The sequence below is a fragment of the Silene latifolia genome, chromosome 5 (assembly GCF_048544455.1).
Source record: "Silene latifolia isolate original U9 population chromosome 5, ASM4854445v1, whole genome shotgun sequence".
In the NCBI taxonomy this organism is placed as follows: domain Eukaryota; kingdom Viridiplantae; phylum Streptophyta; class Magnoliopsida; order Caryophyllales; family Caryophyllaceae; genus Silene; species Silene latifolia.
Genome location: NC_133530.1, coordinates 83,155,234 through 83,183,181, shown reverse-complemented (window position 1 = coordinate 83,183,181; position 27,948 = coordinate 83,155,234). Strand labels below are relative to the sequence as shown.

General features: G+C 40.0%; 3 protein-coding genes across 4 annotated transcripts; 2 read left to right on the top strand and 1 right to left on the bottom strand.

Annotated features, from left to right (window-relative positions):
• Positions 1-4,631: 4,631 nt before the first annotated feature.
• Positions 4,632-10,849, bottom strand: LOC141657661 (aspartic proteinase-like). Of its 2 annotated transcripts, XM_074464963.1 has the most exons (16): positions 10,450-10,659; positions 9,545-9,712; positions 9,297-9,441; positions 8,403-8,983; positions 8,272-8,332; positions 8,028-8,122; positions 7,831-7,943; positions 7,572-7,740; positions 7,420-7,459; positions 6,599-6,663; positions 6,378-6,491; positions 5,912-5,976; positions 5,650-5,806; positions 5,414-5,533; positions 5,045-5,133; positions 4,632-4,927 (listed from the first exon to the last, which is right to left on the bottom strand). In XM_074464963.1, the coding sequence occupies exons 4-16, from the start codon at positions 8,742-8,744 to the stop codon at positions 4,843-4,845; spliced, it is 1,515 nt and encodes a 504-aa protein (XP_074321064.1). In that variant the 5' UTR covers positions 8,745-8,983; positions 9,297-9,441; positions 9,545-9,712; positions 10,450-10,659; the 3' UTR covers positions 4,632-4,842. The 2 variants fall into 2 exon arrangements, with proteins under 2 accessions (XP_074321064.1, XP_074321063.1); XM_074464962.1 differs by lacking the exons at positions 9,297-9,441; positions 9,545-9,712 and having other exon boundaries at positions 8,403-8,759; positions 10,659-10,849.
• A 110-nt stretch (positions 10,850-10,959) lies between these two features.
• On the top strand, positions 10,960-13,926 carry LOC141657663 (uncharacterized). Its single transcript, XM_074464966.1, has 3 exons — positions 10,960-11,337; positions 12,168-12,329; positions 13,483-13,926. Exons 2-3 carry the CDS (start codon positions 12,182-12,184, stop codon positions 13,623-13,625), a joined length of 291 nt encoding a protein of 96 aa, XP_074321067.1. The 5' UTR covers positions 10,960-11,337; positions 12,168-12,181; the 3' UTR covers positions 13,626-13,926.
• Positions 13,927-14,779: 853 nt separating this feature from the next.
• LOC141657659 (putative L-cysteine desulfhydrase, chloroplastic) lies at positions 14,780-19,137 on the top strand. Its single transcript, XM_074464959.1, has 2 exons — positions 14,780-16,303; positions 18,734-19,137. Exon 1 carries the CDS (start codon positions 14,919-14,921, stop codon positions 16,296-16,298), a length of 1,380 nt encoding a protein of 459 aa, XP_074321060.1. The 5' UTR covers positions 14,780-14,918; the 3' UTR covers positions 16,299-16,303; positions 18,734-19,137.
• The last annotated feature ends 8,811 nt before the right edge of the window (positions 19,138-27,948 follow it).

Sequence of the window (27,948 nt, the reverse complement as noted above, 5' to 3'; positions counted from 1 at the left end):
AAGAAGGAGAACCTTCAATCTTCTTACAAACCCAAATTCAATCACTATTTAATTGAAGAACTTCTCTAATTAAGGAAAGATTAACAAAGAGATTAACAAAGTTTTAAACTTGAAAGGGGAAATATTCTGGATCTAGGGTTCGTGTACAAAAGGGTTTAAGAGGGGTATTTATAGGCTTGTACAAGATTAGGAAGAAAAGAGGAAGAAAAGAGAGAAAAGCCCAAATCTCATTGCTTTGCGTTTTTGCGGTCACCGCTGCCGTGCTCAACCGGCAAAACCGCGCAAGGAATTAAAATATCGGCATTCGTGTTTTTGCGGTGGGCGGCTGCCGGCCTGCCGACAAAACACGATCTTGACTTTTCTTCAACTTCTTAAGTAATTCTACGGGGTGTGTTTACGGTGGCTAGACAGCTGCACGGTCTCCGGCGAACACAATGTTTACCATTTCTTCACCTCTTCTTCATGTAAAGGCAATGGGGTGCCTTTCTTGCCCCAATTTCTCTATACTTGGATCGTTTCCTACAAAAGGATACACAAGGTAACAAGTACGGGCATTGGGCACAAAATGCAAGGAAAAACACCCGAAACCGACTCGATACGAGTCGGTATGCATAAAAGAAAGAGGGAATTAGAAGTAAATTAATCGTATATCAGTATAAAAATGAAATAGGTAGAGTGGAGTTGATTGGAGGAAGTACTCCGAAGACAGACAGACAAGTGTACCAAAAATGTAAGGAGTACAATTAAATGAGTAGACTGTATAGATATGATTGCTGGGCCACAGAAAGGACACACAAATACAGAGTAAAGTCAATCAAATAATCATATCAATAAAGGAAATGTTTGTGTGGTAAAGAAGCTAAATGTATGCTAGACTATGTTTCTGAAGAACAGGAAGATTATCGACAACTAAAAATTCCGAAGACAATGCAAAAACTAATTGACCGAAGATTGGCAAAGACTCCTACCTTACATTCCGGGTGTTAACCAAATAAAGAAATAGTCTTCAATTGTGCAACAACTTTACCGTACATATCTCTAGTCTAGTCAATATTGTTTTGTCAATAGTTGTTCCTAGTCTTACTCCTTGTTAATAGCTATGTATCCTACTCACTGTAACTTTCTGTTAGCTTATCTCTAGGCTTTAGGTTAATACTCCATGTATTATAAATACCACAATGTATACAGTAATTGATCATCATCAATATACAAACCTTCCTCAAAATCTTATATGGTATCACGATCCCTATCGATCCTTACCATCCTCGTTTTTCTTCACGCAGTAACCATGTCCAACCAACACAACTCGCTCATTCCCAACAGTGACGAACCAACGAAACCTCTCATCTCCATTTCATTCCCAAATTGCATCAAATTAACACCCTTGAATTACCGTACCTGGCAGTTTCAGATTACACGGCTGCTTCGCGGTTACGGTCTATTCTCCTACCTTGATGGTTCGAACCCTCCACCACCACTCACAACAACCCCACCAGCCACCACAGACGAACCTGACCCGACCCCAACTCCAAACCCAGCTTACATCACTTGGTTCAAACAAGACAACCTTATCCTCGGAGCCCTAGCCGGTACTCTTACTGACTCGGTTTCTCCCGTCATCCTTGACGCCAATACCTCTCATGAGGCTTGGAAAACTCTCGAAACCACGTATGCTAACCCATCTCGTGGACACATTGGCCAAATCAAAGAACGGCTTCGCACCACCAAACTCGGAGCCGGCTCCATATCAGACTATATGCTTGCCATCAAAACCTACACTAACCAATTGGCCCACCTCGGCAAACCCATGGATGCCGAGGACATCATTGACCAAATCATTCTCGGTCTCCCTGTCGATTCATATAAAAATGTTGTCGATGCGGTTCGAGCCCGTGATACACCCATTACCTTTGAAGACTTCCACGAACGCCTCACACACCCGAACACAATGGTTTTGCCGAAAGACGCCATCGTCACGTCGTTGAAACAGGTCTCGCTCTTCTCACTCATGCTCAAATGCCAACCACTTTTTGGCCATATGCTTTTGCAACCGCTACGTATTTAATAAATCGTCTTCCTACTACTACTCTACAAAATAAAACACCCTACCAATTATTATTTAATACTAACCCCAATTATAATAAATTAAAACCATTCGGATGTCTTTGCTACCCGTGGTTACGTCCGTATACAAAACACAAACTTGACCCGAGATCGACACCCTGTGTCTTTGTTGGATATTCCACAACCCAAAGTGCATACTTATGTTACGATCCCGTCTCCTGTAAACTATATACCAGTCGTCATGTTCGATTTATTGAACAAGAATTTCCCTACACAAAACTAACCCAAACTACTGCTTCCACCATCGAAGCTCCTGACCGGTGGTGTGAACTCACCGTTCCGTTGCTCGAACCACCTCTGCCCATACCCGTCACTCCTACCCCTGACCCAGCTGTTGTCGACCCACCCCAGTCCCCTGAAACATCGCCACCGCCATCACCCAACACTGCTTCCTCGTCCCCTGTTCTCCACCAGCCCTCGCCGTCCTCTGCTACTCCAAACCCTTTCTCTATCGACACCCGTACCCAATCCCCAGCAACCACACCTCCCCCGCCACCCCCGCCACCATCGCCTTCCCGTGCCGTCACCCGTCTCTGCAATAACATCGTCAAACCTAATCCCCGTTATGCCAAAACCGCCAAGACCGCTACCCTTTCCAGTCCCCACGTTACACCCACCACCACCAAGCAAGCCTTAATCGACCCACGGTGGCGCACCGCCATGCTTGATGAACACCAAGCCCTAGTCCGAAATCAAACATGGTCCCTTGTTCCCCGAACCCAAGCCACAATGTTGTTGGTTGTAAATGGGTTTATTGCGTGAAGTATAACCCAGATGGTACCCTCAAACAATACAAAGCCCGATTAGTCGCCAAAGGCTTTCATCAAAAGCCCGGTGTTGACTACTCGGAAACATTTAGTCCCGTCATCAAACCTGCAACGATTCGCCTCGTTCTCTCAATTGCTGTGGCCAAGAAATGGTCCCTTCACCAGCTTGACGTGAACAACGCTTTCTTGCAAGGTAACCTTACTGACTCTGTCTTTATGATGCAGCCTCCTGGTTTTGCTGACCCGGAAAAGCCCGACCATGTATGCCAACTTCACAAAGCAATATATGGTCTTAAACAGGCTCCCCGGGCCTGGTACACCGAGCTTAAAAATCACCTTCTATCGCTCGAATTTAAGAACTCTATTTCTGACCCTTCACTCTTCATTTTAAATACGCCCACCACTGTTCTTTTTGTCCTCGTGTATGTTGACGACATCATTGTTACTGGACCAAACCCGACCCACATTCGACAATTTATTGATAAATTATCCACCAAATTTTCTCTCAAAGACCTTGGTCCCCTTTCCTTTTTTCTTGGTGTCGAAGTCACACCTACAAAAACCGGTCTTCACTTAAATCAAACCAAATATATTTCCGATCTCCTTCACAAATTTCACATGTATGAAAGTACACCAGCCACAACACCAATGCTTGCTCATCCACCACTCACTAAAGAGCCTCATCAACCTGTTGAAAATATTACGGATTACCGAGCCATTGTTGGTAGTCTTCAATACCTTTCCCTAACTCGCCCCGACATTGCTTTCCCCGTCAATAAACTCGCTCAATTTCTAACCCACCCTACTGCCACTCATTGGGTTGCACTAAAACGGCTCCTGCGCTATCTCAATGGAACAATCCATCTCGGCATCCACCTTCATCATTCCACCCCACTTAATTTACACGCCTACTGTGACGCCGATCATGCAGGCGATAAGGCCGACTATGTCTCTACAACAGGTTATCTAGTATACATCGGCCAAAACCCGATCTCATGGTCCTCCAAAAAGCAGAAAGCTCTCTCCCGCTCCACTACTGAGGCGGAATTCCATGTGATTCTTGCCGACACAACGTCCGAGGTTCTTTGGTTAGTCTCGGTTTTACAGGAACTTGGTTTTCACAACTCGGTTCCCCCGGCCATTTATTGTGATAATTTATCAGCCACTACTTATTCCGCTAATGCCGTCTTTCACTCCCGTATGAAACACCTTGCTCTTTCCTTCCATTTTGTTAAAGAACAGGTCCGTCACAAGCTCGTTCGAATTCAACATATTAAAGGCACGGATCAACTCGCTGACGCCTTAACAAAGCCTCTTCACAAGCCTCGTTTTCTGGAATTATCGTCCAAGATTGGTCTCCGTCTGCGTCCGTCCATCTTGCGCGGGAGTGTTAACCAAATAAAGAAATAGTCTTCAATTGTGCAACAACTTTACCGTACATATCTCTAGTCTAGTCAATATTGTTTTGTCAATAGTTGTTCCTAGTCTTACTCCTTGTTAATAGCTATGTATCCTACTCACTGTAACTTTCTGTTAGCTTATCTCTAGGCTTTAGGTTAATACTCCATGTATTATAAATACCACAATGTATACAGTAATTGATCATCATCAATAAACAAACCTTCCTCAAAATCTTATACCGGGTTCTAGTAGTGTTCGTAAATTTTTTGAAAATAAATTGTCCACACACATCTTATGGGGGTTCGATGGATAGAAGGGTGCAGCTTGAGCACAAACGAATAAAAGCCAAGAGATAGCTAGATAACAGGAAATCTGTCTGGATAATAAGCACAAATATGCTACAGAATACTGAAAAAACTGTACAGCGGACATAATTACAAGGGAGAATTATTCAACAGAGTTTTAAATTCTCTGTTCTCTATCTGCGCCTCCAAATACCGCTATTACAGATAAGAATACATAGTGGTACAACTAGCGTACTGTGAATACATTAAGCAGATTCGGCAAAACCCAGCTGAAGGTTTCCATAATCGAAGACAGTATGATACGCTCCCATGAAGACATCTCCAAGGATCCTGCAAAATAAATCGCCTCGTTTCAGAACAAAGCTGAATTCAAAGGATCTCATCCATAGTACAAAAAACCTATTACAGTCCTACTATCCTTCGAGGAGTGGGGAGTAGGAGAATTACCAAATTGGGCCCCTAGGAGGTGGCACATCCAATGCAATAAACCCGCTTATGCAGACCTCAGCGGAACCTGTTCCGGTTTTTGTTATGTACTGGAAGTTCAAAAGAATCCTTGTCAGATCATAAGTCTCCCAAAAAAAAACCAATCAGGAAGTAGAGACAGCAAGCAAGTGAAACATACTCGATACATTTAACACAAAAACCATAATCTTACAGATAATGATCAGCCATAACACGGATGTCTCGAAAATTTCTATAAGGCATTACCACAGAGTATTATATGCCCATAAACTGAGGGCGCAGATCAATGTACAATGATATTGACTTATTGAGGATCCGGCACAAAACAATTATCATGGAATGAAGTCAAACCTGGTCAGGAGTTAGTTTAAAAGGTTTATCTGCAATTGTAAATGTCACATCCGGCAAATTTGAAATGAGGCTACAATCAATCACGGATTCTTGTTTCGGACTTGGTATGCTATTACAAAGCTGCACAAAGTTATAACCTTCTTCAGATTCAAGCTAGTGATGTAATATTGAAATGTTTAATGAGCTGATTTATTAACAGCTTTGTGAGCAACCAAGTTTGAGGAGGAGCACATTACATTGTTCACATAGTCGAGTACATACTCCTTGGTCTTAGATTGTTTCAATTGGTTTTGCATCCAAGCCACCGATAACTGGCAAGCAGTGCACAACAAGTCACTTCCAAATGCCATGCTCTTTCTGTTTTCTCTTTCGATCACTGTCTCAATATCAGCCCTGCAATCCGAAACACAAAGACATGGGTAAGTCTTCTTTTGATTGATTTAAAGAGTTTTCCGTCCTAAACCTAAGATTATAAACTCGAGAGATTTCCATCCTAACCTGACATTCGCTGTACTATTGAACAAGCAGAGGCCAAGCTGAGAGCATACTTTATTGGGTTGTATCTGCACAGTTAAAAAGCTTAGCCTTCCAATCAGAAAATCCATCCAAGTAAAATCGAGATATTACATAGTTTCTCAGAGGAAGTCAGGGAACTCTTCTGATATGATGAAAACGGCTTGATCTTCCTAAACATTTCTACCTTTTGAAGTCTAGAGAAACTAGTTATGACAACTATATTTTCAAAATTTAACCTGTCTGTAACTAAATCAACAGTCAATAGGCTGAAAACTAGCTAATCGGGAATGGAGTCTGACTGTTGAGCTAGTAAAATTCCCTAAATAGTTTCCATCTTATAAAAATATTGCATAATGGATAGACGAAAATTCTGTAATAACATCACGAAGATTTAAAGCAAGTTTTTTAGGACCCCAAACACGAGGCATGAGAAAGGGAGAAAACACACCCCTGAAACCAAAAGATACCAAATCAGATCTCCGTACTGAGAAACAACGTCTTTGCACTCATTGCTCAAGACACCCTCGGCTCCAATAGCGTGGTTGATTTCCGTAATAACATGCTGTAAATTCACAATCAGTGCCAGATAAAGCAAACTAACTTTTGCAATAGAATGGTTTTTCAATAGAGGGTGTACAATCGATTCAACCATCGCCAAGGAAGACTTACTATTGGGCCAGCAAGCAGGGACGTCCCTGAGTCCACGATAGCAGCACAGCCCCCAAGGCAGAAGCCTGAAGCAATTGAAACCTAAGTTGTGAATATCCTGCTAATGAGTGGTTAACTTTTACGCTAAAACACACAGGAAAATGAGTTTGCATCATCGTAGTAGTACTGATTACATTAATATAATACTCTATGTATGGGGTGCCTTATAACTTTCATTACGTCTTATACGTTCCAAATGCATATACAAGAAGATTATGCATCCAAACTCCAAAGTAGTTACTTAGTTTACGTTGGGAAGTAAAAAATCACATGTAACTGTAATTCAAGGAATCGTTTAAAGTTGTTTACACCCTCCCTAAGCCGTTTTAGGATGTTACACAGGAATCAAGAAAAATCATAGGAAATGTTAACAATATTAGTTAAATGGTAATCCAAATTAATTACCCCTTGAAAATTGAGAACGAAACCGTTAAATTTTATATCAAGTCTTATTTTAACAATAGAGATTAACTTTGGTTTGTAAAAATAGTGCATCAAAATTTGCACTTAGAGAAATAAGTTCATGAGAAATGCCAAACGGCAAATAAAACGAGAAACGAAGGGAGTAGTTGACAATATAAAGATCAACCCATGGGAATATCTACTTATCTAGGGAGGTAGCCGAGAAGTATAAGCGACTTTCCCCATTTTGTTGGATGTCGAAATTCCTAGGATGTTCTACAACTGGTATTTTTACGAACAAAGAGATCTCCTTCCTCTGAAGTATGTGAATATAGCAGGATAGGCTAAATGTAACTCAAACAGCATGATTTAAACTTTACCTGTTGAATAGTTGCCAATCAAGAAATCTCCCATCTCAAACTGGAAAAGCCAATAGGTATATACATATAAGAAAGGTCTTGTAACAAAAAAAGGGGGAAAAGTGAAAAGTACTAACTGAAACTAAACAAATTGTTTGGTATATCTCACTAACCTGCCAATAACCCTTTGTGGTTAGAGGAACATATGTATGCTTCCCTTTAAAATGTTTGGTATCAACCCCTCCAAACACTATCTCCCCTCCAATTTTACCTTCTGGATCTCTATTGAGCCAGAATGAGAAAACCTCCTCACTTACGAGCTCTTGTCCGACCATGTTATACCTAATTGGACGTCATAGGATGCCCAATGATCATGTAAAGCGAGTATATGAAATAAAAGATGTGGAGTTTCAGATTTAGAGGTTGGCTTACCACACTGGAGTAACATTTTTGACTGCGATCTCTTGAAATCCAAGGCCTAATATGCCATCAAACTTTCCAAGTAGAAAAGTGAGACTTGCTTCTCGAGTTGCTTCGATGAAAACCTGACACAAAAAGTGAACTCCTAACCACAGTTCTGCAAGAAGATCGATATTCTATGGGGAAAAAAAGGAGGCGCTAAAACAAACCTGGTTCTTGACAGTAAGATCTCCAATTTCCACATGATCCTGACTAAGAAAACCAGAGATAGATCCAGACCCATAATGAATTTCACATGGTTTTCCTGAAAAATACCATTGTCAGTAAATGTTTCGAGGTGTCAAACAGCTGATATAAAATAATAAATGAAAATTTCTATGCTGACGAGTTTGGAACAGGCGTCGTGAGTTTTTGCATAATAACTGCCATCTGCTCCATAACATTGAACATTACCTACACTGGTGTATGTTGTAGACTTTCTTGACTTGTACTTGGAGTGGAAATAGCAGGGAATCTGCACGCAGCTAGCAATAAGCCACACAGTTCAATCAGACATCAGAAGTACGGAAAGAGTGAAAACTCACCGAGAACAAGCACTTTGAAGATGGGACCCAAAGGTTAGAGCTTCCAGTGTCGAATATCACAGTAAAATTTTGTGGAGGTGTTCCGATGGAAATCTCTCCATAGTATTGAGCACCTAAGTAGTCCTTCAAGTAAACTATGTTCCCATCTGAGTTGCTATAAAGCAGCCCCTCCCTAGCTTCGTGATCCAATCCCATTTTTCTCACTTCTCTCATCGCATTAAGAGTATCGTGATCTAAAGGTCTCTTCTTCAGGTTGATTCTCACCAATGCCTCAGTTGATGGGATGATGAGGGAACTTATCAGCATCAAAACCGAGAGTACCAAAACGTTCTTGAGGACCATTGTTGGAGAGAAACACTAACAAATAAATAAAAATCATGATTTAGTAGAAACAATTAATTTGAGTCAGGTGCCATAAGAAGAAAGTAGCCCAGTTTCCCAAAAGGGATGGTCTCGTATTGTTTTTCGTGAGACTGCTCAATTAGCTATTGGCCATTGAATCCAATACTCATTGTATCTCACAATTTCTATGTGTGACGGTATCTCAGAAGACTAATAATGTAAAGAAGAAAACAATGCCTCTAGAGATGTAAGCATATGAATACGAAACCTGTTTATCTATGTTGAGAACACATGCAAAAAAAAAGGCGATAAAAATCGTTCAGCAGCAGTTCAACAAAACAACGAGAGCCAACAACATTTGGAGACTTCACTTCAAATAGGTGATAGACTGATAATCAACATGATGCTCAAAAATTTAAAAAAAGTTCTGATTTTAGGCTGCCATGCATCTTCAGTGAAAAGGAAGGGAGACACCCTCCACATAACGGAAAGAACGAGAACATGGGATGGAGAAATAACCCCCATTCGCTTAAATTGAGAGTAATCGAGAACATGGGATGGAGAAATAAGTCAAATAACCCCCATTGACACTCAAATCGCCTATATGTTTTCTACTTCAATTACAAACATGTCAATGAAGCATTACTAACGAAAAACATACAGAAACCGAGAGTAATCCATCACAATCTTTACTATACTATTGAGACTAAGCGTAATCAGCTACTAATTAGGATCAGACCAATAATTTTGAAAGTTAAAGGATGAACTGAAGATACTTGGATATTATTCTCAAAAATAACTCTATTCAAAACTACCAATATTTCCAAATTCTAATGTAATCAAGACCTGTTAATGTTTGGTTTTGGATTATGATCATGGAATAAAGCAAAATGACTCGCTAAAGTGGATGCACTTCTTTTTATTGTGAAGTATCAATCATTTGATGCGCTTCTCGACACAATTTTCATCTTACAGCCTGTTTGGGAATCAATATTTGATTCTCAAATCCCAATTTGACACAAATCTCTTGTTTGGGAGCCCAATTAATTTTGGATTTGGATTTGTATCAAATCCTCGGTGATTTAATACAAATCTTTATCAGACTAAAACAAATACCACCTCCCAGGGTGTCATTTAGAAATCTTGGTCATTGACAATCATCCATATCCATATCAATTTTGTTTCTCTAGGATCACAAATTATACAGATTTTCAACCGGAATCTTTTTTTTTACTACTCGCTCAATCACTCTCACCTTTCTCTCCCTCATTAATTCAATCTTGTACTAAGTTTTTCTGTGCATGATTCATCATCTGATGAAATATTAATAAAAAAGATGGTATTCCTCCATGGAAGATTTGAGAGCGTAGCAAATTTGGGGATTTCTATGCAATAATTAGGGTTTATGAATTAGTAACAAGATGTGTTAGGAGGAATGTGATTAATTATGGTGATTTAATTTGGAAAAACAAGGTAATTTAATACTACTATTTATATAAATTTCTGCTTTTTCGATTTTATGTTTTTTTTTTTGGTAATTGAAATGTATACAACTATACATTAGAAGATTCAAAGCATTGGTCTCAAATCCATAATTCACAATTTTCACTTCCCCAAACAGTATATTTGCATTTGAAAAACTCAATTTCAATTTTCAGATTCTAAATCAAGGTTTTGAAATGAAATACTTCTATCCAAACACTACCTTAGGTCATTTAGAAGCAGACTTGTGACTTAGATATGAAAGTTGTAGCCTAACAACACTCAAAATGTATGGAAGCGACTTGAAAGGAGGGGGTATAATCATCAAAAACACAAACTACTCATCAAAAGCTACAGCACATAATACAGAATCAAGAAAAATATAACGAGAAAGAAGGGATTTTATCAAAAAAAAAAAAAAAAAGTACATACCATCATCTCCAACTGTAGAAAACCTCCTAAAAATCAAATAATCTTAACAAGAAGTTAAGTTGGTATAAGTAAGAGATACCCAGGTGGGACCCACTTGAGAAATTTCCTCTAATTATATCAGTCACTCTCATCCCGCCATTAAAAATCATCTATAATTTGTCCTATCTTGTATATTCCTCTCCTAGTTTGTTGTCGTTTTTTCATTTTGTGGTGTCTCGGTCATTTGTTGATCATTCACACTCAATTTATTCCACTTGTCATTTAGAAATAGATATAGTCAAAATTAGTTTGATTGATGTGAACAAATTCAAATGTTTAATGGACGGGAATAAGAGTTAGCTTAATGGTAATAATAACTCTCTTACTCTAACCTTCAAGGGTTACCGTAAATTATTACGGGTACCAATTTTTATTAGAATCTCCGAATATATTTTTACTCAATAGGTCCGTAGTGGGCCAATACTCGATAGCCATGGCCCAATTAAAGGACAAACAAAATGCACACACTTGGAAGCTTCCATAATCTAACACATCCATATTTCTTGGACCATTTCCAAATTTTCAATTAAGCCCATCATATTGTAAGCTTCCTGCGTCGGCATTTCTCTCAATTGTTCCCAACATTTTGCTCCCTTCTCCTACTTCAGTCAGTTTTGTCCTCTATAACTTTTACAAACAGGTATTTAAACTCCTTTTATTTTTTAATTTTATGTTGGATTATTATGTACCGTTAAATTAAATTGTCGATGAAATTAGGGTTTTTAAATTGATCACTCGAAATAGTCTATGTTGGTATCTTTTGTTTTTAGGTTATGCACGGAAGATGTTTGATGAAATTCCCCAATGAAAATTTAGCCTCATCTACATAAATTGCATTGTGGCTGCTAAAGCATGAAATAATGGTGCTAAACATTGATTGTTTTAGAATTTGGTTTCACCCTTGTTCTTTTGGTGGCGGTTGTGGCGTAAAGTCGTAAACAGTATTTATATACTAGCACGAGCAAACTAGTAATAATGTAATAAAGGTAAATTAGGAAAGCCATTCGCAATTTGTACCTAGAACTTTCTGCCACTTGGGTGGTGGTATGAGTACAATCACTATGATGTTCTCAATCTAATGTAACTGAGCATAGTTAGTATAAATGTTTGAATAATATGAAACTAATGCAAGTTTTATTCAGTCAAAAGGATTGGTATATGGGGACGTGGGGTTATCGGCTATCGGCTAAATAACATGTGGTTTTAGAATGTCTTTTATTGTTTGGGTGTCAAGGGAAGCTTTGATGCTGACGGTTTTCAGACCCAAATCATGGGTATCACCCAGCATGACTATATCAGTTAAGCTACTGTATGTTTCATAATAGAGTTGATAAATATGATGGAGTCTGTAAATGTGGTTTAATTGTGTGATAGCTAATGAATGGTCATTCTTTGGTTGAGTACAAGAGCTTGGTTAACAATAGTTCTGAGGGAACTAGATTTAAATTTCAAGCTGCTTCGGTTTTGTAGATAGCAAGAGATTGATGGCATTGAGACGCACACTTGGCTGGTCTGAGGGTGATCTTATGCGATCAGATTGTAAGCCTTGCACGAGATTAATGAGACAAACCGCTGGGATTTTTACAGTTGGAGGAGCATTGGGCTTCTGGGTCTTGTGTAGGCTGCACTATGGTATGTGTTTCTCTGACTTTGATAATATGATATTCCTTGAGATTTCCTTTTCTCTGTCAGTGAAGTTTGCAAGTATTTTTAAGTAATATCTCAAGGTTTGCCTACTACGGTGTCTCTCCAACATTTTGGAACATTTGGCATTTGACTCTTGCAAAGTTGCGCATAGTTGTATCTAGATTCTTATCGCATTATTCAAACGTAACACAGCATGAATGAAGCAGCGTATCCTGACTTTGGTGTGTTTTAAATCTTGAGTTGAGTTGCTATCTCTGTTCTATTTTTGCTCTTCCAAACCTCATTAATAATACATCACATCAGCTACCTAGATGTGTACCATTTAGTTCCTTGGATTATGTGGTTGACTCTCCAGTTATCAAATTATTCAAAATGGAGCTGAACTTCCATTTGTTTTCTCTCTGTTTTTAGTGAAATGTTCTCTTATCGAAAAGAAATATGGAATTGATGAGTATCTATTTTGTGTTCTGTGTTTGCTTATTCTTAGGATGGATTCATTATTGTCCTTGAATTGGTTTCATTTTTCTATGTGCTTTTGATCTGTGAAATACTGAAATGTACTTAGTTATTTCGCCCTCCAGTTTGGCAGTTTGTAGCAATCTGTATTTGGTCTCAGGGGATGAAATAAAAGCATTTTGGATGTGGAGGACTGTAAATATTAGACCTGACCTGCCCAAGTGGCAACATTTGTTTTCTGCTGGAAGTACTGAAAAACAAAAGGCTGGGTTGGGATCCCAGTGATCTCGTCTAAATAAAGAAACATTGTTGTTAAGGGGATAGTTGCTTAAAGTGACTCGGTGTTGTTTTCGAATTTCTACATATGATGTAGGTTATATAGTGGAGAATACTATTGCCACTGTACGTACTTTGGACTAATGCCACGGGAAATACAAGACAAATACAAAAAGATGGTATTGTTCACCCACTCACATATTCCGGTGGCATTAGTTATTGTGCCAGTCCTATTTAATTGCCACATCTTCCTATTGGCAATCTGTGTATTTCTATCAATTTATGCTAGGGGTCGAAGGCGGTGAGTTGGTGGTTCTTTTCAACTTGGGTTAAGGTTTCAGATTTTAGCCCCCTCTAAATCCTCCTCCTAAATCGCCAATGCTTATAGTATTCTATTTTGCTGCAGGATCTAGGGTCACGATACCTAGAAGTCTGAGATGGGCAGCATGTGGAGCGGCAACAGTGAGCTCAAGTACGGCTCTACTGGTCCGCCTTCTCAGCCCTGAATGTGAACCTCAGAACATTGCAGCTTATGACAACATAAAATGACGTCGTTTCATTGTCAAATTTATGCAAAAGCAAGCTGAGCTCAAAGCCAGTTATTGATGGCTGCATTACTAGTTCTTCCATATCGCAAATTTTTCCTGCAACAGAAGTTTGCAACAGTACTGTAGAGAAAGAGACATGTATTTAAAAGATTCCTGAATGTAGAAAAGCAAATTTAAAGAACCGAATTGAGGATATTCCCCTAGCTGTTGCATTTGTTTCTGTTGATTGGGTTTGTTGGTGAGTAACGTTTAACTCGATTGACTTACGAGTATTTGTGATTTAGTTATGCAGTTCAAACTTCTGAAGGGTGTGCAGTTTGTATAATGGCGGAATTCGGAATCGACAATTAAATCATGTGGTATCAGACTTGATCTCTTCTGGTGCTTCTGCCATATATTTTGGTCTTCAGACAAAATACAACTACTAACAATTATAGAATGACTTGAATAGTGCTTGACCACTCACTAACAAACTTTTTGTATACTTGACCAACAACCACCCAATATCACCCATATTAGCTTCCAAATTCTTTCTGCCAATGTACCTAAAATACAAATCCAAAACAAATATTCTAATCAACCATCATTATAATAATAACCAACATTATAATTATAATTAACAATTGTTAGTTATAATTAACAAATTTCAGCTAGCTTAGTTGATAACGTCATCAATATTGATATGCAAGTTATAACTTTTTGATAGGAGATGGTTGGAGAAGGTAGAAAAGAGAAGATCGGTAGCAATACTCTTGTTATTAATAGCTTGAATTCGATCTCGTCAGCAACATACCGTCCTTCGTTACCTAACACAAATCATTTTATAAGTATACAAATCCTCATTTAAGACGGATACTATACGTTAACAAATCATTTTATAAGTACACAAATCCTCATTTAAGACGGATACTATACGTTAACAAATCAGTTTAAGACGAGTTAAATACATACCAAATCACATGACAATTTGCCTAGAAAATGTTAAAAAATTTGTCACCATCATATGCTAGTTTTTGACTCGTTTTAAGATTTAAGCGGATATTCCGTCTTCCGTCTTAAATAATGAAAAACTTAATTAAGCAAACTAAATTTTACGAAATGACCCGTTACCCACTTCGCCGAGTCTGATGTGGCGCACCATCTGTTAAAAATCCCAATCCATTTGTCACTTTCCTCCTCTTTCCTTCACCAATCTATCCCATGAATAACCTCATCATCTCCTTCACACTCACTCCCCCTTTTTCCCCAAATCCCTAATTTCAATTTCCCAGAAATCCCTAATTTCAATTTCTCCATGTCTTCCGACGACAACCACCACACCTCCGCCATCAACGGCGACACTACCCACCCTAAGAAACCCAAACTCAACCCACCTGAAAACCACAAAACCCTAACCCTACTTTCCCCTTCCCAAATCGCCGCCGAGTTTTCCCACCACGATGCCGCCGTCGCCAGAATCAACAACGGTAGCTTTGGTTGTTGTCCGTCTACCATCCTCGACGCACAACGACGATGGCAGCTTCTCTTTCTTCGACAACCCGACCATTTCTACTTCTCCGTTCTTCAACCCGCCGTCGCTGAATCTCGCCGGGTAATCGCTCCGATTATTAACGCCGCCGTCGATGAAATCTCCCTCGTCGATAACGCCACCACTGCAACCGCCGTCGTTTTACAGTATGTTTCTCGCGCTTTTAATGAAGGTCGTTTTCACCCTGGTGACGCCGCCGTCATGCTTCACTACGCTTACGGCTCTGTCAAAAAGTCGGTTCACGCGTATGTGTCACGTGCCGGTGGACATGTGATTGAGGTTAAATTGCCGTTTCCGGTTTACGACAAGGCGGAGATTATAAAAGAGTTTCGAAATGCATTGAATGAGGCGAAATTGGAGCAGAGGAAGGTTAGGTTAGCTGTGATTGATCATATTACGTCAATGCCGTGTGTTGTTCTGCCTGTTAAGGAATTGGTGAGTATTTGTAGGGAGGAAGGAGTTGATCAGGTGTTTATCGACGGAGCGCACGCTATTGGATGTACTAAGGTTGATATGAAGGAGATTGGGGCGGATTTTTATACTAGTAATTTGCATAAGTGGTTTTTCTGTCCGCCTTCGATTGCGTTTTTGTATTGTAGGAAGAGGAATTGTAAGGAGGAGAAGAATGGTGAGGATGATATGCATCATCCTGTTGTTAGTCATGAGTATGGGAACGGGTTGCCTGTCGAAAGCGCTTGGATTGGGACTAGGGACTATAGTTCGCAGCTTGTCGTGCCTGATGTGTTGGAGTTTGTAGAGAGGTTTGAGGGCGGGATTGAAGGGATTATGAAGCGGAATCATGATAAGGTTATTGAGATGGGGGAGATGCTTGTCGAGGCGTGGGGGACGCATTTGGGGTGTTCCCCTGAAATGTGTGCTAGTATGGTTATGGTTGGGTTGCCAAATCAGTTGGGAGTTTCGAGTGATCAGGATGCTATGAAGTTGAGGTTTCATTTTAGGGAGAAGTTTGGGGTTGAAGTGCCACTTTATTATCGGCCTCCTGGGGATGGAGAGGTTGATTGTTTGACTGCGTATGCCAGGATTTCGCATCAGGTTTATAATACTGTTGATGAGTATTATAAATTCAGGGATGCGGTTAACAAACTTGTTCAAGATGGGTTTACCTGTGCGCAGCTCAATGGGTAGACATGGTATGTCCTGAGTAACTCCTGTTTACTTCGTTCTGATTCATACTATTTGTTGTTCTGCTCTTTTAGATGGCCTTTGTCTTGCAACTGTGAGATAATATGAATATGTTAAAGCTGAAAGCGTGTGATCACGCAGCCTTGACTGATCATTGATGTATGTAAGTTGAATAAGGACTTATGTTTAGTTGACTGGTCATGTGAATTCCCTTTGTTTAAGCAGATGAACTCTTACTCTATAGTCTTGAACCTAGATGTCTGGAATTGTGTTGGTTTGAAACATTGTTAGGAGTTTCGCTATGCATTATAAGAAGAGTTTGACCTTGAAATGAGAATGATTTGGGCATGGTTTTTAAGATTTAATTTCCCTTTTAGTCACTAATTGACTCTCCCTGTTATTCTTCATTTTGGTGATCCGCAACATTGCTCTACTATAGGAATGATGTAATGAGTCCCTTTCAAGGCAAATTTTGCCAACATTGGATATATTCTAGATTAGGAAAGTTGTTGGGATTGTATTAAATTGATTCCTCAAATGAGGAAGGTGCGTGCGGGTGTTCTACATGCGCAGCATATTACCCTGCTGATCAGCGATTGTGTTCTCACATTACCCTACTGTTTCCATTAAGTCTTCCCCAATCATTATGCTTCTGTGGATTCTTACAGTATTTTGTAGTTGCCCTCTTGCCCTTGATGTTGTCTTTTTTACTGGTATGTTGTTATCATCTTGCAGGTCTTCTATTTTCCCTACAACCTAGTATTTATATTGCATTCAAACCCTTTTTTTCCATTGCCAATGTACAAGAAAAACTGAAAAACTGGTGTTGTGGGTCTTAGTTTCTTACTTTTGGACATCCAACAACCTGGGTTGCTTGGTGGCTCTTGTTGCTACCTTTGTATGCAAATGACACGACTTGTAGAATTACTGAATGCTTGATAGCGATTTGAAATTTATTATGAAGAATTTGGTGGCTCAGTGGCTATCTATCAGACGGTGAATGGCATTGGAACCCGAACCTCTTTTGACCCTATTCTAGACTCCAGTTAGTGTATGATATTGGAGAGGGTGACAACTAACAATGCAATCAGGGGGAGTCATCGAAGGAGCTTCATTTTGATGTATGCGTTGAACTCCAAATAGTCATGGTGCAACAATTATATTTTATGCTATGTTATAGTTAGACTTCCATCTCTTCAAAATCCCTTAACCTTACGACATGTCCTTCGGTTATACTGACTGTTAAATTCCCTGAATCTTCACCTTTTTTGTGGCGCCCTCTTCTTCGGCATTCCTTGCATTGTAGATTCTATACTCATAAGCAGCATAACAGAAGTCTTTGAGGTGACAATAGTAATATTGAGTAGCTTCGCTTCCTTTTAATCTATAAACTGTCATTATGTGTCCCCTTGTTGAGCAATGTTTGGAACTATAAATTGTTGTGTGCATATGTTGAGGTCAGAAACAGTATTTATGCTCTTAGAATTTGGATCCTGGACCTCGATGTTGGACCCACAAACTTGTATATTTGTATTTGATTGGGACTAGGCAGTCGACCGACTTCCCTTTTGTTCTTGTTGGATTCGCCTGTTATGCACTTCAGAAGTTCAGAGTGAATGAGTAGCAGCATGTTGAAACTACATCAAATGGGCTAATTTTTAGCGTGGGAATCGGGATTATGGTAGACCTTATTAATCAACTTTCTATATCATTTTCCTGTTTGTTGTCAATGGAGCAATTAATTTCGTGTTATGTTGTTAATTTTAAGAACTTTGCAGAACACGCATATTACCCTTATATTGAATGCTGGGATATGGCTATCTGTATCTGTCTCCCTCGCATTATACTTGGTTCATTTCCGGGGATATGGCTAATGCATCAGACCCGACTCCCTTACAATTGATGGGAAATCGTGTGGACTAAGGTTTTGGTGTTTGGTTTATGATTTTTCTTGCAAGTTTAGCATGGGTCGTTTGAAATCCAAATGTCAGGTTCTTGGTATGAGTGCCGTTACTCCATTTAAGTAGTATCATTTCCAAACGACGCGCTATTCTTCTGTTCTGGATTACAGTGATTATGTAGTTTGTAGTTTGAATGCTGTTCCGAGTGTTCTCTTAAGCAGAGATAGCTTCTGTGAGTTGTCTTGTGAAGATGGTCTGAAATAGACGCTTAAATGGATCTTCTTTTGATTGTGAAGTAGCTGTCTTCCAGCAAAGTCGAACTTAGTGGATGTTGCTGATGTTTATTTTTGTATTGATGTTATTAAACACTGATGAAAATGGTAACCAGTGACCGCCCTTTTGCATCTCTCTCTCTTAGTTTAACGGCGTATAGGCATTGGTTTGCTACACTTCTAATGAAGTTTTTAAAAAAAAGTCAACTCAGAAGTTCAACATTGCTACTTTTGACCTTTCCTTGCCGGGTTCTATTTGTTTCAGGTGAACACAGAATATTACTTCAGAATGTTTAATGAATAATCCGTCATATATCAAACCTTGGCACCTGCTGCTCTAACGCTCGAGGTTTGGCTTTATGTGGATGTGGTTCCATGGAAGTTGCTACACTGAACGAGAGAATCCAATGGGCGCAGAATCTGTAATAGTAGAGCAGTTTGTAGTTTGAAAGCTGTTCCGAGTGTTCTAACACAGAGACGGCTTCTGTGAGTTGTCTTGTAAAGAAGTTTTGAAATAGAACACCTCATTTCTGTGTGCTAGTTACTCTTTTTTAGCTGCGTAGATTGGAGCCTTGGACTAATAATCGGGTTTTTAACTATCAAAACTTTTCATTTGTAGCAATTTGCAGCCTTAATGAATAACAAAGATGTAGTTCTCTTTTATTCAAATCGGTACGCGTTCCTTGCCTTTTCAGTGGGGTACTTTGAATAATATTGGGCAGCCTCAAATCATGCCGGGATTAAGACCGTTAGTTGTCGTTGTATGCCGCTGATGTTATCAAATCAGTATATACTTCTAGCTTGATCACTTTCGGATCAGTCAAGTTGGGTTCATATTGGATAAATCAGGTTCCGTTAGTTTTGGTTATTCGGGTTTACAACTTTTTATCCGTTTTTTAAGTCAGCTTTGTACGTTGTACTTAATGCAAGCCGTTGATGTGTTGTTAACTTGCAAGTACAACTTCAAACTTAAGGAATAGACGTACTGAGAATTTTAGTACTACGTTAGAAGGTAGTACTACAATCCTAAGCAATTGTACGTTTGTACTACCTGAAACATAATCAGTACAATTTTCTACCAAGTTTATAGCTGAGAAATTGAGAATAGTACGAGATCGTCATGCAGTACAAGCAATCATGCAGTCTTTGTTGCAAAATCTGGTACAAAAACTTGTCTTATTTATACAACTCCCATTTTGCTGGAACTACACTACAATCCTTCTTCAATCTCCACTCTTCCACCTCGGCGACATGGTTAACCGTAAGAACATCTTCTCTTGTTCTTATTTCTTTTTTAAATAAAAAAAAAAAATCTTTATGTGGGTAAAAGGAGAATTTGGGAAATGTCGAGAAGCTAGGGAAAAGGCAGAGCATGAGATGGAGTCGTCAACAATGGCTTGATGTTGGCTGCTCCTCCCATGCACTGCCTCTTCCCTGGCATCTCCGTTTTTCGTCATTTCTTTTTTTTCAAAACACTATACAAAAAATTATGTTTCTTGTTCATGTGATTTTCCAAGTTGTGTGATTATTCATTCACATTCGTAGTTCATTGATTTGTTCTCACTGCTAATCGTTGAATAAATGAGGTCACCCACCATACACGTTTACATGATATTTATATTTTCCTCGTTATTTCATAAAAAACTTCTTGTATTTTTGAAATTAAAGACCATCGAATGAATGATTTTCGACACTATTCTGAAACATTGATTTCAAGTTTAAATCATTTTATGAATGGTAGCTTTAGTTTTATTTTTATGCAACTTCGATCCAATTTCCTCTCCCTCTCGACCCGTGTTTTTTTTTTAGGTCTAAACCATCCGGTCATCCGAACCACATTAGGCCGACTAATCCGGATTTCGGGGCGTGTCCAAGGATTACGATATTTAAACCCCTCCCAATCGCAGTTGTGGGGGATCGATCCGCAGACCTCCCTACCAAGCGCAGCCCCATGCTACCACTGCGCCAACCAACAATTGGTCCTCTCGACCCTTGTTAAAACCCCCATAAGCCCCCTCTCATCCAGCCCAAAACACGTCCCAATAGCTAGGCCTCCTCAGTCCTCAGACCCGTATGCTCTGTTTTCCCGAGGCCAAGACCCGCTGCTATTCAAAGTTCCGAGCTCCCAAACCCGAATCAGATCTTAGCCCATGAACATACCCATAACCACACTCAAACCCATCCCTTGAATCCCGTTTCCCGAGGCTCCACAATCACGTTTTGAAAACTCCCCCTGCGAAGCAAAATTCGAATTTGAAAACCGTCGACCACGTACCCTTTTCGCTAATCTACCATCGTTAACGATCCAAGACGGTGTCCCAATTTACATTCTCCCTTTTAATTTTCAGTTTTTATCGCTTTTTATTATTGTACAAATGTACTGTTGTCGTAACTAACATCGAAACATGGACTAGGATAGAACGAGTATGACAATAAAATAATCGCGCTTTGATTGGCTCGTGTTGTTTTGTGACGGGGTTTAAAAGTCGTTTATCGGTCGCGCCCCCGATCATCTCATGTCGTTGCCATTAAAAGAGTGATTTAACTTAATTAATTAAATTGACTAACTTTCTTAATTGAATTTGTCTAACTTTGTTTGTTTCGTTTTCTTTTGTTATTGATTCGTTTTATGCGTTTTTGTTATTAGTTTTCACAATTGATGAAAAGACTCTCTAATGTTACACTTTTTAAAATTTAATGTATAGTTTCAACAATTTTAATAACTGATTAACAACTATGGGGTCTATAATATTAAAAAAAAAAATTCATACTACTTTTAACATTATGAGTTTATTAATCTTTATTGTACACTACCAAATTCAATATACATACCAAAGAGATTAAGAAAGACAAAGAAGACCTAAATTAATTTTACCTTCAAATACATGTGAAAGAATCAAACTCAGAACCCTAAAATCAATACCGTACTTGATAGCCGTCTCCATCGACTGTCATTTGCATTGCGTTAATGGTGGTTGTCGGTCGCCGCCTATTAAAGAGGTGGTTGTCATTCGTGTATCGGTGCTGTGGTGATGGTTTCCTTGTGTAAGTGGTGAAGTGATGGTATTGTCAGAAGAGTTTGGTTGGGTTTTATCACTTTATGCGATGAGGGAAGAGAAAGAAACTTTAGTTGCTTTGGTTTCTACGGTCTACCAGTATGAATTCAGAAAAGTTGTAATTTTTTTTTCTTTTTAATAAGGGTCTAAGGGTCGGGTATGGGTCTCATAACTTAGACCCGGACCCGGACCCGAAATATTTTCTTAAGACCCATACCCGATCCATACCCATTGGGTCTGAAAAAATGAGACCCATACCCGATCCATTAGGGTCCGACCCTCAGGATCTGGGTCGGGTCCCTGGCCCACTCCCATCCCTACTCTCAAGCTTTAAAATGACTCGGAGACACGAGACTTCTAGAGAAAACGAATTTTTTTTTTCTCTCTCTCTCTCTCTAAAACTTTATAAGGTGAAATAACTAATTGAATAGAGTAACCATTACCAATTTTCCTAGACCATGTATTTAGAGGGAATAATAAAATAATTTTTAATTTATTTTCTTATTTAAATACCGTGGAATACTTTCTCCTTTTATTAATCGTATCTCCTGTGTTAGCAGTTAAATAATACAATAGTTTGCCGTCTATACACCGTAATTATTATCATATAATAATATAAAGTTATCTTAAGTGTCAAACGTCAACAAGTAACTATGTGACCATCTAGGTTCAACGTTAAGCCAATAATAATTAACATTACCGATTCGATTGGGTCTGGGGCACAATTCCAACAAAAATAACTTGAAAATAAAAGAGCCGAAAAAGCCCAATCCCAAATGACTCAAGACCCGAATCCTTACAAACCCGAACTAACCTGACTCCTACCCAACACGATCGACCCTTTTTATCAAATACTCCCTCTGTCCCGGTCATTTGTTGTTCTTTTTCATATTGGGGTGTTTCAATCATTTGTTGTCCTTTCTATTCTAATGGGTCGTTTGGTTACCCATTCTAAAACACATGAATTGCAATTCATGGGATTTGCAAAATGGAAGAGTTGTTTGTTTGCCCTAAATCACATGAATTGAAGTTCCATAGGAACTCCAATTCCTCCATGATGTAGGAAGTTGCTTACCTAGGCCCCTCTAGGTAAGTGTGAATTCCTGTGTAATTAACTTCCCACATTCCAACCAAACAACATTCTTCCATTTCATGTGATTTACAAAATCATGGGAACTCTTATTTCATTGGAACTTTAATTCCCTTAACGAACCAAACGACCCTTAAGAATGAGCTTGGAGAGTAATTGATAATTCACACTTAATTTCCCCTTTACTTAGTTTTTGTATCAAAACCAAAAAATAACAATTGACTGAAACGAAGAAAATATAGATTTAAAATAGCAAGCGCTATTCTTGCTAATAGTTAGGTTCATCACCCCTATCCCATCAATATCCAATGTGTGGAAAACGTGTGGAAGTGATACCAATAAAACGTAGGACATGTCATCAAGATAACATGACAAGTAGTAGTGAAATACTCGTAGTAACAAAATGAGTAAAACGTTTATTGATTGAGAGGCTGTCATCATACTACATCTCAAAAATCTTATCTTCTTCATTTACGACCTCTAATTCCTCATCTCAAAAATCTTATCTTCTTTTTGTCTAAATCAACGTAACATTACTCACCTCTACACCTCTATATAAACGTCTTCCCACGTTGTAGCTTTAACATCAATACATTATCGATTTAAAAATAATTATTTATACAAATATTAACTCAGTTAGTTGACAACGATGTCTTTGAACATCGGAAAGGTTTATCAATATGACGCATATCGTCCGGGCTTATACAGGGATTACGATGACATGTACCGTGACCTAAAAACTCGGTACACGGATTTCATCAAGGCAGGCAAAGTGGGGTTCGATGATAGGACAAAGTTATTCCATATTGCTATTGCCGAGAACTGGCATGAATGGATGCTCCTCAGTTACAACCAAAACCGCATCAACCTTGGTAGAGGCTATGGTTGGGCTAGTGGCGACGCTCAATCAACTGGTGGTCCCGATCAGGGTAACCTTTCAGAGCAGTTATGTTCCATTCAGACATCTTTAAGCCAACTTACAGACAAGTTGTCCGCTCTCGAAGAAAGAATCAGTTGCTTGGAGTCTTAACAACCTCCTTACCGTACATGCTAAGCATCAAAGCTCATCCTATATATATGTAAATATGTTACCTCGCTCATTTCCTATTTCCCTACGTGTTTGTTTCTTTTGAGTTTTATATTTGCATTTTCCTTTTACGTACTACTACCATGCAAGCATGCATGAATGCGTTTCCCTTTTGTTTAATAAATAAATGTGTGAGAGTTGTGTATGATGGTCTTCATGAGCCCAACACATACACAATATTTGAATAAAATGACTTGTTGTTTATTAGTTAAATTATTGTGATTTCATGAACAACGTATTAATTTTCTTTAATTTTGCAAACCATTTTCCATATAAGGATTTCTTGAGTTAATTGGAGACACTCACCATGCAAACCGGACCGGACCGAAGACAGAAAATAAAAATTTAGAGGACCGAAGACTGGACCTAAAACTTTTGGTCTTGGACCGGACCAAACCCAAAATATTTGGTCCGGTCCGGTTTTGGACCGAGATAGACCTAAAATTTATTTTTTTCACTATTTCGTATACGATAATTACATTTTAATTCCGCTAAATAAAACGCATTTAAATAATTAACGACTCTTTATGAAAATCATTGACAATACTAATCTATAATGTCTTTTGAAGATAAAATATTAATTTGATTCATAATATTTTAATGTAGCGTCATTAAAAACATGAAATTTAGTCCATTCGGTCCGGACCTAAATTAACTAGTCTTGGACCGGACTAGACCGAAGACCAAACCTTAAAAAATGAGGACCGAGGACCGGACCAAAATAATTCGGTCCGGGTTTGGTCCAGACCAAATGATCTGGTTCAGTCTATTTTTTCGGTCCGAGCCTAAATTTGCTCACCCCTACATAAAGACTTCATCTGGCAGTTTTCCATGGAGGAAGACATTTGTGACATCTATCTGATATGTCTTTCATTCCTTGATGGCTGCCCATTGATCGTTAGTTTTTACTTCCGATACAAAGATTAACTTTGAAAATGATAAAGATATTACCGTATCTAGTTAACATTGTATATATCTTTCCATATCGTCTGTGTATCTTAATATTAGGATAGTTTTCCATATCTCGTATATATTAGATTATAGTATAAGGTTAGTTTCCTTATCTCGTACATATTAGGGCTAGCTACTCTTGTATATATACTCATGTTTCTCATCAATAATATTTCAAGCTTTTAAGCCATAAACTATTCTTACATGGTATCGAGCACCTGATCCTTTTTTTTTCCAATCAATATGACTTCGTCTCAAACAATTCCCAACAACGATGAACCTAACAAACCTCTCCTCCTCATCAACATCAACTCGGTCGAAAAATTGACTGGCTCCAACTATCAAGCCTGGCGTCTTCAGCTATCCTCGCTGCTCCTAGGCTGTGACCTTTACGGCTATGTCGATGGCACGTTTCCATCACCCGCCAGGGAACTTACAAGTTCCACCGGCACCAAATCAACCAACCCCGCATTCAAGACTTGGTTCAAGCAAGACAAGCTCCTCTTTGGATCCGTGGCTAGCACCCTCGCCCCAACCGTGAGCTCCCTTATCCTCAAAGCAACCACCACGAAGGAAGCGTGGGATATCCTTGAAACAACCTATGCCCTGCCTTCCCGTGGTCACATTAAACAACTCAAATTCAAACTCCGCAACCTCAACAAAGGCTCCACCTCTATTTCCGACTTTATGACCAAAATTAAAACCATTACCGATGAACTTGCCCTCCTTGGAAGCCCTATGTCGAATGAAGACATTACTGATCGCATCCTTGACAATATTAATGACCCTCGCTACCAGTCTGTCATTGATGCGGTCCATGCTCGTGATACACCAATCCCCTTTGCTGAACTTCACGAAAAACTCATTAACAAAGAACTTACCATCCAAATCTCCGAACAATCCCACACCTCGCCCTTTCCCGCTACTGCTAACCCTACTGCCTACCGCCCGTATTACCAACAACGCACACCTAATCCAACCACATACCAACCACGGCCTCCCACCTACACCCCATACCAGCCTCGCTCTCCTGCCCCACCGTCGAACCCACCAAACCAGACCCCCTACCAACCTCGTAACCCCTATAAAGGGCGTTGCCACTGGTGCAACGTCCAAGGCCACTCCCTCACATTCTGCCCGGTTTTCAAAGAACTTTACCCTGACATAAAAGTTCCCCGACACCCCAAAGCATCCACCCAACCACCACAAGCACACACAACCACCACTCAACCCTCTGACCCGACTGCCTCTGACCCATGGCTCCTTGACAGTGGAGCGTCTCACCATGTTACAGCTGACCTCGAAAATCTCTCCCTTCACTACCCCTATGACGGCACTGACGAGATTGTTATAGGCGATGGCTCGGGTCTTCCTATCTCCCATACTGGTTCCACCTCACTCTCCTTTAACTCTCGTACTTTTTCCTTGTCTAATGTCCTTGTCGTTCCTAACATTCGCAAAAATATTCTTTCAATTTCACAATTTTGTCTCGAAAATAATGTCTCTGTTGAATTCTTACCCACTTCCTTTTGTGTCAAGGATCTTAGCACGGGGGCACCCATTCACCGCGGCCCAGTCAAAGACGGTGTCTATCAACTCCCTCCCTCACATGTCTCGCCTCAAGCTTCCATGGCTCACACCTCCTCCACGGACTTTCACCATCGTGTTGGACATCCTTCATTCCCTGTTTTGCAGAAATTAGCCTCTCGTCTTAATTTTTCTCATATTAAAAATACTCCTTGTAATTCTTGCCTCATTAATAAAAGCACAAAATTGCCATTTACTGCTTCGTCTCTTGTTACTCGTGCCCCCCTTGAAGTTGTCTTTAGTGACCTATGGACATCTCCCATCTACTCCGTCGATAACTTTAAATACTATGTCGTATTCGTCGATCACTTCACAAAATATGTCTGGTTCTACCCTTTAAAACGCAAGTCTGACACATACTCCATATTCACTCGTTTTAAACCCCTTGTTGAAAAACAATTTCGTACCACGCTCCGCACCCTCTACTCTGACAACGGGGGAGAATTTCAAAAACTCGCCCCCTATCTTGCCACGAATGGCATCTCCCATCTCACCTCACCTCCGCACACTCCCGAGCACAACGGATATGCAGAGCGCCGACATCGTCATATTGTCGACACCGGCCTTGCACTCCTTACACACTCCTCCCTTCCACATCAATACTGGCCCCATGCCTTTCATACAGCTGTGTACCTAATCAATCGGCTACCCACGCCAACCCTTGCTCATTCCACCCCATACTCGAAACTCTTCGGTCAGGCTCCTAAATACCACCACCTTCGCAACTTTGGTTGCCTCTGTTACCCTTGGCTTCGTCCCTACACTTCCCACAAACTTGACCCCCGCTCCATAGCTTGTGTCTTTGTTGGCTACTCCCCGAGTCAACACGCATACCTGTGTCTCGACCCCAAAACCAATCGCGTCTACTCATCTCGTCATGTGCGCTTCATTGATGACACCTATCCCTTTGCCACCTCACCCTCCAAACCCACGTCTGCCCTCACCACCGAGGCCTGGTGTCCCTTTACCATCCCCATTATAACCCCTGCCCAACCTACTACACCACCCACTCCTCCCTCTCCCCCTCCCAATAATCCCGCTGTCACACCACCCGACACTACCCCCCACACTACCCCTGCCTCCCCTTCACCACCTCCACCACCCCCTCCCCCACCTCCTCCTCACCATCACTCTACTCGTGCCTCTCATGGTATCTTTAAACCCATTAACCGTCTCAACCTCAATGCTGAACTCTCCTCCCCTGAACCACATACCGTAAAACAAGCCCTGTCCCAACCCGTGTGGCGTCAAGCAATGCAAATCCAGTACGACGCTCTTGTTGCCAACCACACGTGGGACCTTGTCCCTCCCTCGCCTGATCAAAATTTAGTCGGATGCAAATGGATTTTTCGCACCAAATATAACCCCGACGGCTCCCTTAACAAACACAAAGCTCGCCTTGTTGCTAAGGGTTTTAACCAACGCCCTGGCCTTGACTACACCGAAACCTTCAGTCCCGTCATTAAACCCGCCACGGTCCGAATTCTGCTAAGTCTTGCTGTTACCAAGAATTGGGTGCTTCGACAATTAGATGTTAATGATGCCTTCCTCCAAGGCACTCTTACTGATGCCGTGTATATGGCCCAACCCGCTGGATTCGTTGATCCTTCCAAACCTTCTCATGTTTGCCGGCTTAAAAAGGCTCTCTATGGACTAAAGCAAGCTCCTAGAGCTTGGTACACTGAGCTTCGCACGTATCTTCAAAGTGT

What these genes read in the sequence shown, in the direction of transcription:
- LOC141657663 (XM_074464966.1), top strand. Translation starts at nt 12,182, where the DNA reads ATGGCATTGAGACGCACACTTGGCTGGTCTGAGGGTGATCTTATGCGA. An exon ending in CTTGTGTAGGCTGCACTATG is followed by an intron (nt 12,330 to 13,482) that starts GTATGTGTTTCT and finishes ATTTTGCTGCAG; the next exon opens with GATCTAGGGTCACGATACCT.
- LOC141657659 (XM_074464959.1), top strand. Translation starts at nt 14,919, where the DNA reads ATGTCTTCCGACGACAACCACCACACCTCCGCCATCAACGGCGACACT.
- LOC141657661 (XM_074464962.1), bottom strand. An exon ending in CTTCAAAGTGCTTGTTCTCG is followed by an intron (nt 8,333 to 8,402) that starts GTGAGTTTTCAC and finishes AGCTGCGTGCAG; the next exon opens with ATTCCCTGCTATTTCCACTC. An exon ending in GATTGGCAACTATTCAACAG is followed by an intron (nt 6,664 to 7,419) that starts GTAAAGTTTAAA and finishes CAATTGCTTCAG; the next exon opens with GCTTCTGCCTTGGGGGCTGT.